The sequence below is a fragment of the Harpia harpyja genome, chromosome 11 (assembly GCF_026419915.1).
Source record: "Harpia harpyja isolate bHarHar1 chromosome 11, bHarHar1 primary haplotype, whole genome shotgun sequence".
NCBI lineage: Eukaryota > Metazoa > Chordata > Aves > Accipitriformes > Accipitridae > Harpia > Harpia harpyja.
Window position 1 is genome coordinate 5,807,199 of NC_068950.1, and position 12,924 is coordinate 5,820,122.

At 64.6% G+C, this 12,924-nt stretch overlaps 1 protein-coding gene across 1 annotated transcript; it reads left to right on the forward strand.

Annotated features, from left to right (window-relative positions):
- The first annotated feature begins 407 nt into the window (after nt 1–407).
- On the forward strand, nt 408–12,778 carry TJP3 (tight junction protein 3). Its single transcript, XM_052802582.1, has 21 exons — nt 408–694; nt 1,152–1,251; nt 4,829–5,017; nt 5,103–5,227; nt 5,448–5,550; nt 5,736–6,189; nt 6,497–6,600; nt 7,598–7,760; nt 7,850–7,940; nt 8,180–8,244; nt 8,422–8,500; nt 8,629–8,785; nt 9,188–9,296; nt 9,760–9,979; nt 10,322–10,518; nt 10,738–10,833; nt 11,144–11,214; nt 11,328–11,633; nt 11,765–12,013; nt 12,241–12,284; nt 12,451–12,778. The coding sequence occupies exons 1-21, from the start codon at nt 474–476 to the stop codon at nt 12,548–12,550; spliced, it is 3,243 nt and encodes a 1,080-aa protein (XP_052658542.1). The 5' UTR covers nt 408–473; the 3' UTR covers nt 12,551–12,778.
- The last annotated feature ends 146 nt before the right edge of the window (nt 12,779–12,924 follow it).

Below are 12,924 nucleotides of genomic sequence, written 5' to 3' on the forward strand. Positions count from 1 at the left end.
ACGCCGCCTCCGAGACCCCTGGGGCCGGGCCGGGCCGCCGCCGCTCCCCGCCCCGGGGCCGGGACCTGGCTCCTCCCGGGCCCGCGGCACCATCTAGTGGCAGCGGCCCCGGGGCGCGGGTCGGGCCGGGCCGGTCCCGCCGGTTCTCCCGGGCCGGTCCCTTCACGCCGGCGTGCCCCGGTCCCCGGCCCCGAGGGCCGAACGTCTGATGGGCAGGGGCGGCCCCAGCCGGGAATCCGGCGCGGCATTGACGCCCAGCCGCCGGCGGAGCCGGGGAAGGTGCCGGCGGCCCCGATGGGGGCGGGAGGGCAGCCGGGGCCCCGGCGCGGCTGGGGAGACTGCGGCCGGCCTTGGGGAGCGGCGGCCGCCTGGACGGGAGCTGCTCCGGCCTCCCCGCGGGGCTGGCGGGGGGCTTCGGTCAGACGAAGCCGCCTGATGCCCGTCTGAGGAGCGGTGGGGAAAGCGGTGGTTCCATGGCTCCGGGCTGGCGGCTGGTGGCCGGGGGGTTCAGGAGGAACTGGTCCCCCCGTGACACCCCACCGCAAGGCTGTGACCTTCTCCTGCGGCGTCGGTACTGGCCCTGGCCCCGGCTGGAAGCAGCAGCCCGGACGGAGAGCCGAGGCGTGGAGCTGGTTTCTGTCACTGCAGGAAAGCGACCCCGCGGAAAGAGGAATGACGGGGGGCTGGTGTCCAGGTGGGGGGCAGAGGAGAGAGAGAGAGGGGAGGAGAAGGGATGGCAGCCATCAGCATGGGGCCCCCTTTTCCCCCACCCACCCCACCCCCAAGACCGGGGCACCCAGGCTGGCCACCATCCCTGTCCCCTCTTGGGGCACTGGGTGAAGCCATTTCGTCCCCCTGGGGACTCCCGAGCAGGGCTGCTGGGGGGGATTGGGGGTGCGGGTTGGCGCAGAGCCCCGCCAACTCCTCGGAGAGGGCCAGGCTGGGGTGGGGGGGGGGAAGGACCCCCGTCCCCAGGCACCGCCACGGCCAGCATCCTGTGAGTCTGTCCCTGCCCGGGGCTGGGTGGGGGGGAGTGGATGTGGCTGAGCCACCAGCACCATGGAGGACAACAGGCACAGCCCCCCCCCGTGACTCCTGCTGTGCCCGAGCAGCTGCCCCGGGACCCCCGTCCTCCTCCTTCCCTCCTGCAGGCAGCGTCTGGCCCACAAAGGGTTACGCAAGGCACCCTGGAGTGACACCACTGCCACCAGCCCAGGAGCTCAGCTCCTTCCTGGTCGGATCCGAGGCGCGGTGAGTGCCTAATCCTGTCCCCCGGGATCTGCCGGCCCCACGTCCCGGCTGGGGACGGGGACCCAGCCGTCCTTTCACCTGGGGAACCGGCCATGCTTTGTCCCTCTCTGGGTGGCTCCAGGAGCCGGTGACCCTCCTGGAGCCCTGCCCCGGTGGCAGGGGGTACTCTGGGGTGTGTGTGGGGGATCCTGGGACCCTGCCGTCACAGCTCTGCACCCCGAGGGCTGAAGGACATGCCTCCATCCTACTGATTTACACCCCAGCTGGGTCAGACCTTCCCAGAGACCCTTTTCCCAGAGCAGGGGGTCAGGGTCAGCCCATCGCAAGGGGGGTGGGGTTGGGTTAGAGGGGCTTCTGGGGGGGACCTGGGACCCTGGTCCTGCATGGCCAGGACCAGAAAAGGGACAAGCAGTTTTGCTGGCTGAGATCAGGGACCCTGCTGATCCCGGGAAAGCTTTGGGGTCCCAGATTGAGGACTCACATCAGCGGGGGGGTTAGGAAACAGTTTATGGGTGGTGGGGACGGCCATGAGGCAAGGCTGGGGTGGGCAGGGTGCATCATGTTCCGATAAATAACCTCCCCGCTCGTTGCGTTGCTGTCCCCATGGTGGGCATTGCTGGCGGTGTCACCTGGGGCCAGGCCCAGCCCCAAATCAGGGACCTTGCCGTGGGATGAGCTGCCCCAGCACAGCCTGGGCTTCGTTTGGCATTAAAAACCCTGGGAGACGCCGGCCACGGTACGTGCATGGGGCAGAGTGGGGTGTGTGGGGCTCCCCGTGCTGCCGGTGCCTGGTGCTGGGCACGTCAGGCTGGGCCACGGTCAGCTCTGCCCAGATACTGCCTCTCCCGGCGGGGCCATTTCGGGTGCGGGCTGGTTGGTTTCTGTTGGAAACCGGCCGAGCCGGCTCCTCCGGCTGCCAGCCTCGGCCTTTGGCTCAGGGCAGGCCCTATGCCAGGTCCCCCCCGGGGGAGACGGGGGACAGGACCAGGGTGTGGTGGCACCGTGGGCGCTGCCCGTGCCGGCTGGTGAGACAGAAGCTGCTGCCGTCCCCACGCTGTGCCCCCTGCCCCAGACCACCACTGCCCACGGAGAGCCACGGGCGGCAGCGGGACGCAGGTGCGTGGCTGATTTGTGGTGCCCCGGTGATGGGACAGCAGCGGGAACCGTCTGGGGACAGTGAGAGGCTGTGCTGGGTGGCAGCGGGTTTGGCTCTGGCACGGCGGATGAGCCGTCACCCCAGGGAGGGGCATGCTCTGGCTGCCCCACAACTGGGGTCCCTTGGACCTGTGGCTCACGCCATGTCACCCACTGGTGTCCAGGGAGCCCGTAAGCACTGGCTGGCTGACACTGGTGACATGCCTGAGACGGGACCTGCCAGTTCGGCTCACTGATCTGGCAGGAAACCACCCCACCGCCATGCTGGGGTCTCCTGTTTATTACCAGTCTTACAAGCACTGGGACAGGACCGCAGGTGCCGCCACACTGGGGTCCTGCTCGGCTCCAGCCACCCCCTGGGCACACGTGTCCCTGCGTGTCGAGCATTGGTGGGTGGGCGCTCGGGCTGGTTTCGGCGGCTCACGACGCGGAGCGGAAACCTGGACTCTGCCCTCCGCGCTCACCGGCTTGCAGCCCGGCTGGCTGGGGCTATTTCTGAGGCCCGGGTGAATGATTACACTGTCCCTCCCTGGGGCTGCCGTGAGCTGTGTCTCGTTTTGGGTGCCCAGCCGGCTGCTTCAGTGTGGCTCCAGCTGGGGGCCAGCCACAGAAAGCCCCCATGCTGGTGCTGAGCTGCCGTGCTTGCCCCAGGGCTGGCTGCCCACCACCGGCCCCAGCTTCCCCATGAGATCCCTGCTCGGCATTGCCTATGGGGCATCGGCGCTCGTCTCTGATGCCCCCTGGTCCCGCTGAAGCTGCCCCGTGGCCGATTCCCAAAGGCACTGTGGACGTTTCCCGCTTCCCATGGCACTGATGCGCGGGGGCCCCGGCCAGGCTCGAGCGTGGCCGAGCTGCACTGGCGAGCCCTCGGGTACCACAGGGCCAGGCGGGTGCCATGGGACAGGGTGCTCGGGCAGCAGGGCCAGCGCGGCCAGAACTGGGGGCTGCTGCTGCAGCAGAGCCGTGGGCCAGTCAGAGCCCTGGGAGATCCACCTTGGCAGAGCTGTTGGTCAATCTGAGACCCTGGAGATCTGCCGCGGCAGAGCCGTTCACCAAGCAGTCGGTGCCCGGAGAGACCTGTGGTGGCAGCGCCATCGGCCAGCTGGATCTCGGGGTCCTGCCATGGCAGAGCTGCCAGCCAGCTGGTGCCAGGGGATGGTGCCCATGCCTCAGCTGTCAGCCAGTCAGCACTGGGGAGATCTCCCCCAGCCGAGCTGCTGGCTGATCCTCAATGGTGGCACAAGGGTGCCCTACCCCAGACGCGGCAGTGCTGGTGTGGTCACGGCCTGTTGTGCCTGTGATGGGCCATGTCTGTGCCTGTGCCATGGCTGTGGCTGTGTCGAGCCTGTGCCGTGCTGTGGGTGGGACCAGGATGGGTGCTGGCAGCCCTGGGGATGCCTGGGGCAGGAGCGGGACACGCCGTCCGGGGGCAGCCCAGCTTGGGGGGGAGCATTTCACCTCCCTCTGGCTGCGGGCTCGGGGCTGGTGCGGGCAGGCGATGGGTTTGGGTCTGTTCTCCCCGGTCCCTGCGCCGGTCAGAGGGGTGAGGGCCTGGCGGTGGTGGTGGCATCGTACTGGGCTGTTGGCTGTCCCATCCCCATCGCCCTGGAGAATCACTTGATGGTCTTACCGGGGTTTTCTTGGCGCGTGCAATGGCACAGATAAACCTGGACCCTCCGAGTCCCTGATCAGACTGGTTCCTTCCTGTCCCACCCCATGGGAAGTTACAGGAGGCTCTGGGCCCGCTGTCCCCCACCTCACGCAGGGATCCTGCATCTCTCTGGGTTCATGCCGATGTTTTCTCCGGGGAGCCAGAAGCCAGTGGAGAGGATCCCCAGGGCCACCCCAGGCATTTCAGCCCAGACAGGACATCACCCTGTCAGTCAGGCTCATCTGTCCTAGGTGGAAAATATTGGATTTGGGGAAAATCCAGGGAAACCAAAGGGCGAAGCCGGGGCACTGGTGCTCCTGAAGCAGTTGGCAGAGCTGCCGGCTCTGCTGTCATGCCAGAGCCCAGAGCAGGCGGGCAGGAGGGCACTGAAGCACCATCTGAATCGGCACCCCAGGGTCTGCTGGCTCCTGGGAGGAGGGAGGGGAGCAGGACCATGAGGATGGCATGGGCAGGTGGTCCCAGCCATGGAGATGGGTCCTGACCTGCTTGCCCTGCATAAAACCTCCCCTTCCGTGGACACACACATGTCTGAGGGGACAGAGATGGACCTCCCGAGGGGGTGATTTCACGATGCATGGAGGCAGCTCTGGGTTTTGGAGCCAGCTCCCACGTAGAGTTAGCTGGGGTGCAGCACAGCTGCGAGTCCTGGCACACCTGGTGGGTGCCCGGGCACTGCGGGGGGCTCTGTCCCCTGCACCCTTGCGATCCCCAGTGCCTGCAGCTCAGCTTTGCTTTTGCTCTTCGTTGCAGCCCAAAGTGCGATTGAGGAAGGGGCCAGCGGCTGCAGAGAGGAGCCGGAGCCGGTCCGCGCCCCCGGCTGCCAGGCAGGGGCTGCCACGCCGGCCGGCTGCTGCGGTTGCCCTCCCTCGCTTGTATTGGCGGGTTGCCACCATGGAGGAGATGGTGATCTGGGAGCAGCACACGGTGACGCTGAGCAAGGTGAGTGTGGCCCGGGGTGGCCGCTGGAGGGGATGGGGTCTGTGGGGCTGGCTCTGCCTGACCCCTCTCTGCCCGTCCCCGCTAGGACCCTCAACGGGGCTTTGGCTTTGCTGTCTCCGGAGGCCGGGACCGTCCCAACAAGATGACTGGGGACACAGCGGTGTTCGTTTCAGACGTGGTGTCCGGGGGACCGGCGGCGGGCCGGCTCCAGTGAGTGCGCAAGGACGTGGGGACCTGGGGGGTGCTCGCTGCCAGCAGGGATGGGAAGGGCAGCAAATTGCTCCTGCTGGAACAGGGCCAGCACTGCTGCCACCCTGCCCGGCTGGGATGGGGTCCCCCTGGGGCAACGGGTGCCCTTGCTACCCTGCCAGCCACCCCCCGGCTGGGGGCTGTGCCTGGGGCAGAGCCACGGCTGCGTTTTCCCTCCCAGGAGGAAGGATCACATCGTGATGGTGAACGGCCTTTCCATGGAGAACGTCTTGTCCTCCTTTGCCATCCAGACACTTAAAACCTGCGGCAAGATCGCCAACATCGTGAGTGTGCCCTGTGGTGGGATGGGGGCTGGCGTCGTGCACAGGACCGCACTGTTCCTGTCCCCATCCCAGCTCCCCTGTCCCACACGCCCCAGGGTTCCTGTTCAGGGCTTGGAAATGCTGTAGAAAGATCTGGCAGAGATAGCTGCACCCACCATTCTCTCCTCCTCGCTTTCCACCTGCAGACACTGAAAAGGCAGAAGACGGTCCACCTCCCCGTGAGCAAGAGCAGCCCCGGGTCCCCCACTGCGCCCCGGCGCTATGACTCGGACGAGGACTATGGGTCACAAGGTGCGGATCCAGCCCTGCGCCGCTCCCGGGATGACCTGGACCACAGCCAGGGCTATGACGGGGACTCATCCAGCGAGAGGAGCTCTGGCCACCACCGGGATGACCACCGCCACCACAAGCCAGTGTCCCGGAGCCGGAGGCGAAGCCAGGACAGCAGCCACTGGAGGCAGAGCCCTGGCAGTGGCTCAGATCAGAGGGGCTACAGCCGGCTCCGCTCTGCCAGCGGCTTTGGCCACGAAGGGGACACCAACGGGCTGGCCCTGGTGTCAGGCTTCAAGCGTCTGCCGCGCCGGGATGTGCCGATGAAGCCCATCACGTCAGTCCTGGTGAAGCAGAAGCAGAACGAAGGTGAGGCCCTCCCGCTCCCTCTGTGCCTGGGTCTTGTCACCTGATTTGTGGCTGTGAGTCCCCCTGGGGAGGAGGCGATGGCAGGGTTGGTGGCAGGGTCTGGCATGCGGTAAGGAGGCAGTGCATGCCATGCTCTGTGCACCAAACCTGCCTGGCCTCAGCCCGGGGTTGCAGAGCTCAGCTTTGGGGCTTGGTAGTGCCCCAAGGGGAGCCGGGGCAGGCTTGTGGGGATGGTGGCGAGGGAGGACCTCGAGGGGGTCCTGCATCTGCCTGGCTCAGGCACTGTCATGGGCTCTCTCTGGTGCAGAGTATGGCCTGAAGCTGGGAAGTCAGCTCTTCATCAAGCACATAGTGGAGAGCGGGCTGGCGGCAAAGCACAGCTCCTTGCAGGAGGGAGACCTCATCCTGAAGGTACGGGGACCCACGGGGTGCACGGCACTTGCTGGGGATCTCATCTCCCCCTCTTCAGGTGGCTTGTCCCTGGCTAGTGTCACCGCAGGGCACAAGCCAAGAGTGTGCTTCTCTCGGTTGCCTGCAAAGGATGGCAGCTTGGCTGGAGGCAGCTCTGTCTGGTGCCCACACCCTGCCCCGTCTCCCCAGCCATCACCAGGGTCCCCACGTGGGCTCTCAGGGACCAGCTCTCCATGATGCCAAGGCTGGCTGGTTGAGGCAGCCCCGTGGTGTTCAAGTGGGGACAGGGGCTTGTCCCACTGCTACAGTGGGATCGCATCTGCCCCGCCATCCCCACAGCACGTGGTTCCCTGCTGTGTGTGCGTGTCCCCGCCGGGGGAGCAGTCAGCCTGAGGAGCTCAGGTGTTCACAGTATGTTAGGTGAAATGATGCTTAAAGTATTTGGGGAGGAGAAAATAGAGGGAGGGAGACGCTTTGTTTGCACACATGGGCTAAACAGACCGATGGCTGCTGGGAACTGGGGCCAAAGTGACTCTAGGGCAAATGGGAGGGATTTCATCCCAGAAATCTAGTGGGAAAAGCTGCTGCTCCACAGGGAGATCACAGCCCCACAGTCAGCTTGGGGCCTGACTCCCCAGCACCACTCCAGTGCATGGAAGGACAGTGCTGGGCCAAGGTCAAAGTAAAACTGAGCTTCAGGCATGTGAGTGGGTCTCTGCAGCTCCTGCCTCTATGCAGGGCCCCCCTGCAGCTAAAGGTGGGAGTTAATTAGCCTCACTAATTTGTTTCCTCTGTGCAGGATGAGGTCCACTGGGAGGCAGCCAGGAACGGGGACGTGACCCAGGATAGGCGAAGCTGTGGGAGCTGGTGCCAGGCTGGAGGGGCTGGGAAGGGACCGGGAAGGTGGCAGTTAGAGCATCCCATTTGAGCAGAGCTTTCCTGGGGGCAGCTTTCCCAGGAGTGAGTGCCCTGAGGCCTCTTGCTCTTCCCCCTCCAGATCAACGGGGTGGCCAGTCAGGACATGTCCCTGGCTGACACTCAGCAGCTCATTGAGCGGACGGAGGGGACCCTGACCTTGCTCATCCTCCGGGACCACCGGCAGTTCCTGGTCAACATCCCTGACATAGAAGACAGCCAGAGTGACAGCTCCCGGATGGATGGTGAAGGGACACAGTGATGGGACTGGGGGCCAAATACACAGCACGGGGACTGGCTGGTCACTAATGTGTCTTCCCTTCTGTTGCTGCAGATATCTCCGACATCGACTCTGAACTGTCCCATCCGCCATCCCCTGAGACCTCCCCGCGACCTCCAGCTGCTGCCAGGATGAATTCACCACCGTAAGCCCTGCTCTGTCCCTATGAGCCCCTCTTTCCCCCGTCAGGTCCCCCTGTGTCCTCTGCCTGTTGGGAGGGGCTGGTTCTCCTCCATCCTGGAGCCAGTTCACCCTGAAGGTGGGACTGCCATTTAGTCCCCAGCTTGCTCCACTGTCCCTGCTGCCCACTTGGCACTGCCTGCCTGTGCCCATCCAGTGCCTGCCTCCATGACCTGCCTAAATCCTGCCCCAACTTTGTTCCAGGGAGAGGAGACGATCGAACACGGACCCCGCAGCCGACACAATCATTGACAATGCTCAGGGCCCTGGTGAGTGAGCTCAGATCAGGCTGGGGGAGCTAAGGGCACTGAGTGTGCTCCTGGCTCCTGCATGTCTCCGCTGTCCAAACCCCCCTGGCAGAGCCGCGCCAGGTCTCCCTGTGCCTCGGCTGCCCCAGCAGCGGCTGTGCCGCTGCCACCTCCTGGACCAGCCCTCCTTCTCTGCAGACCTGCTGGAAGCCGTGGAGGTGGATGGCTGCCACAGCCCCCACGCCAGCCCCACTGCCCGAGCTGCCCGCAAGGACGGGTATGTCTGTGAGAGGTGGTGGGGAATGGCTGGGGGAGACAGGGAGCTGCTCCGGCGCAGGGTTGGTGACCCCCTGTGCTGTCCCTGGCATGTCACCGCTGGGCTGACTGCAGCTTCCCCCATGGCAGGTACAGCGCCGACTCCAGGGTCGTGCACTTTGTGAAGGCCAAGAGCATCGGGCTACGGCTGGCTGGCGGGAACGACGTGGGCATCTTTGTGTCGAGCGTGCAGGAGGGGAGCCCAGCCGACAGCCAGGGCATCCAGGAAGGGGACCAGATCCTGCAGGTACTCGGGGCTGGGAACTGCTCCAAATGCTGCTGCACCCAGACTGGCCCCATCCCTCTTGGGTCTGATACCTCCCTGGAGTTTGGATTTCTCTTGCTGGGCATCATTTTGGGTCAGTGCTGGTGCCCATGGCCTGTACCAGTGAGGCAGGCTCTGTGGGCACTACCTGACAGGATGGTCCTGTCTCTGGCACCATGCTAACACCCAGTGGGGTCCAGGCACCACCTCAGCTGGCCCAGAGGCCCCCCCCAAGGTTACTAGGGATTGTAGCAGGCACTTGGGTGACAGTCACCAGTTGCCTCTCCCACCCTGCCCTGGGCACTGCTGTCCGGGGGATCCCTGCTGGCACCCACACCCTCCATCCTGCTGGCAGGGCTGTGTCTGAGTGCTTTTCTGTGGCAGGTGAACGACACCAGTTTCCAGAACCTGACCCGTGAGGAGGCTGTAGAGTATCTCATGAGCCTGCCGCCGGGCGAGGACATCACTCTGTGGATCCAGAGCAAGCAGGACAGTGAGTGATGACCTGACTTGTCCTGGGCTTGTGCCTCTCCATTCTCTTGTCTCTTCTGAGCAAGCATCAGAGCTGCTGGACTTGCCGTGGCCCTTTCTGCCCCCACAGGGTAGTCCTTCCCCGCACCCCCCTTGTCCTGCTTCAGAGAGGTGATGGAGGGGGACACACCAGACCATCCTGGCCCTGTTTGTGCCTTGGCATACTGGAGCATGCGGACTTTCTGGCACTGTGGGTCAGCCTGGAGGCCAGTGTGGGCTTTGGGGTCAGGTCCTGCTGTCACCAGTATGCCTGAGAGAGCCATGGGAGGAAAAGGTGTCCCCAACGCCCTCCTTAGCAGCAAGGGCTACTGTGGAGGCTTCCGGCCAGCCTAGCTCCTTCCCAAATCCCTCCAGCACCTTCCTCTCCAGCATCTTCCTCCTCAGCCACCTCTTGCCCTGATGGTCCCTCTCACCCTGGGCTCCAGTTTACAGGAAGATTCTCTCATCCAATATGGGCGACTCATTCTACATCCGGACGCACTTTGACTTCGAGAAGGACACACCGTCAGGGCTCAGCTTTGTCCGTGGGGACGTCTTCCATGTGCTGGACACCATGTACCGGGGCAGGCTGGGGAGCTGGCTGGCTGTGCGCATGGGCAGGGACCTGCAGGAACAGGACAAGGGCATCATTCCCAACCGGAGCAGGTAGGGACGGAGCCAGGAATGGCCCCAAGATGAGCAGAGCCGGCTGGGGGATGGCTTCCCAGTGAGACGGGGACATGGATGGTGGGCACATTAAGAGGTGGGCAAGGACTGGTGGAGCAGTGGTGGGAAGTGTTGAGCTGGTGAAATCCCTTCTCAGGGGTGATAGGGCAATTGATGCTCTGGTTGTCCAAGTGCCTGGAGGGAAGAGGCTACCACAGCCTCATCTGGCCATGGCACTGAGCAGGGACACTGGCTTCTCCTGCCCCACTCCTCAGAGCCTGGAGAGAAAAAGTTGAGGGGTAAATCCGGAGACTCCAGGTCCTGAGCCCTTTCCCCTCCCAGGGCTGAGCAGATTGCCAGCTTGGAGTCGGTGCTGAAAGCCACGTCCAGTGCCAACCCCTCCGGGGCACGGGCTGAGTTTTGGAAGCTGCGAGGCCTGCGGGGAGCCAAGAAGATGCTGCGGAAGAGCCGGGAGGACCTGTCTGCGCTCACAAAGCAGGGCCACTACCCACCGTACGAGAGGGTGATCCTGAAGGAAGGTGGGCACCAGGGCTGTGTCCTCATTGCTCAGACCCACCAAGGGGATGTTGGCCCCAGGGCTACCCTTCTGTGGGTGCTAGTGGGCTCCGCTCTCCTGGGAGGAGCGGGGTGAGTCCCAGGCCCACAAGCACCTTGAGGAGCAGGGCAAGAAGCCTGGGTGCTGTGGGCTCTGCCCTCACCCCCCAGCCTCCCTAAGCCGGTCCATCTTCTCCCCACAGCCAGCTTCAAGCGGCCAGTAGTGATCCTGGGCCCCATTGCAGACATCGTCATGCAGAAGCTGAGCACGGAGCTGCCCGAGCTGTTTGAGATTGCCCGTAAGTGCCCCCCACGCTGTGGGGAAATTGCATCCAGCAGCCAGACTCTCAGTGTCCAGGACCTGTGGGAGCTCTTTACCTGTGGCTCTGTCCTCATCCTGCCTTATTGCCCCCTCCCTGTGACACCCCAACACCTTCCTGGACTCATTCACCCTCTCCCCATGCATCATGATACCAGCCAGGCCCCAGACATGCCCCCGCCTTGAGGGACACAGTCCCCACGGCTGGGCACAGCCAGACCCAGCCTGGGGCTGCTGGAGATGCCACATCTCCCCCAGCCCTTCTCATGCCATATCTCCGTGTCCCGCAGTGAGCGTGCCCCGAGATGGGGCGTCATCCAAGGTCATCAAGTTGGACTCAGTCCGGCAGATCGCAGAAAAGGTGAGAGACCTTTCCCATGTCTCTGGAGCCAGGTGGGCCAGGGTCTGGGGCCGGGGGAGCCCACAGCCTCCATCCCTGTCCCCAGTGGGGCTGATGGCCGTGCCCTGCCCCAGGACAAGCATGCCTTGTTGGACATCACGCCCTCGGCCGTGGAGCGTCTCAACTATGTGCAGTACTATCCAGTGGTGGTGTTTTGTGAGCCTGAAAGCCGGCAGGCCATCAAGGCCATGCGCCAGTGGCTGGCACCCGGCTCCAAGAAGAGCTCCCGGCGCCTCTACGCCCAGGCCAGCAAGATGAAGAAGTACTGCAGCCACCTCTTCACTGCCACTGTCAGCCTCAGCAGCAATGCCTGGTATGAGGCGATCAAGGACATCATCAGGACGCAGCAGAGCCAGCCTGTTTGGACAGCAGCGGAGCAGGTATGGGGCATGGGTTCCCTGCGGCAAGGCTCAGCCTGCTGGGGCTGCAGCGGGGCAGGTGATGGGGCCACACACCCGTGCACCCGACCCCCCAACTGGGGTCCCAGGTCTCTGTCGTCCCCACCCGGCAGGCAGATGTGGCACTGGAGGACAGTCTGGACCTGCTGAACCCGCCGAGCGCAGTGGCCTCAGGCTACCTGACCTGTGACAGTCACGCCAACAGCGACTACGACGACACAGATGGCGAGGCCGGTGCCTACACAGATGGCGAGGCCGGTGCCTACACGGATGGCGAGGCGGAGGACGTCTATGACCAGCCCGGGCTGGCCCGCTCCTCCGAGCCAGCACAGATATCCCCAAGCCACAGCCTGAGCAAGCAGGTGGGTCCCCCCGTATTGGTATGAGGGGCTGGTGGGGCAGAGGCAGGGTGGCATGGTGCCAGGCTATGGGGGCTAATTCCTATCCCCTGTGGCACAGGCAGGGTGTCACATCTAGCTGCCATCCATGCCCAGCTCTGGTTCCCCATGGGGGAACACAGCCCAGCCCCAGGCTGAGGCACAAATCCTGCCTCTACCTCTGATCGCGCCATGTCTCTGGTCCCTCACAGGTGACCGAGCAGGAGCGGCAGGGCCAGCGCTACGACAGCATCAGGTACCCTGCGCACTGGGGTTAAAACAGCCAGCCCTGGGGCTGGGGAAGGGCCTCTGGAGCTGTAGGTGCCAGCTCTGCCAGGCCTGACCCTGCCCAGCAGAAGACTGTCTCTGATGCCCATCCCGACCGGGTGGCAGAGGCATCACCACGGCTTCTCATCCCCCAGGGAATACGAGCATGACGCTGTGAGGAAGAGGTTCACACGGGCCAGGGATGACTCGGACCAGGACGAAGGCTACGAGTGGGGCCCAGCTACAGACGTGTAGTGGCACTGCTGGCCTCTAACTGGGCAGCTGGGCCCCTTGAGCCAGCCCTGCCGCAGCCCCACGCCACTGGGTCCGTGTGACAGTCCAGGTGGTGCCACACAGCACCCGGCAGCCAGGCTGGGTTGGGCCTAATCCGGCTGTACCCTTCACCACCCAGCACCACCAAGTGCCTCCTTTCCCTTTTTGGCCACGGCCTCTGCTGCCAGAATAAAAGGGATGTTTTGATCAGGACAGGCTCTTTCCACACGTGCTGGGGTTGCAGCGCGCGGGGGAACCCATGCAGCAGGGTGGCCTTGCTGGAACCCGGGCACCTCCGCGGCCGGCTGCCCTGCCTGCCCCAAGAGGCATTGGTGCAGGATCAGGCTTGGGTTGTG

Coding starts and splice junctions, on each gene's coding strand:
- TJP3 (XM_052802582.1), top strand. CDS start 474: ATGGCTCCGGGCTGGCGGCTGGTGGCCGGGGGGTTCAGGAGGAACTGG. Junction 5,228..5,447: donor CCGGCGGCGGGCCGGCTCCA/GTGAGTGCGCAA, acceptor TTTCCCTCCCAG/GAGGAAGGATCACATCGTGA. Junction 5,551..5,735: donor GCGGCAAGATCGCCAACATC/GTGAGTGTGCCC, acceptor TTCCACCTGCAG/ACACTGAAAAGGCAGAAGAC.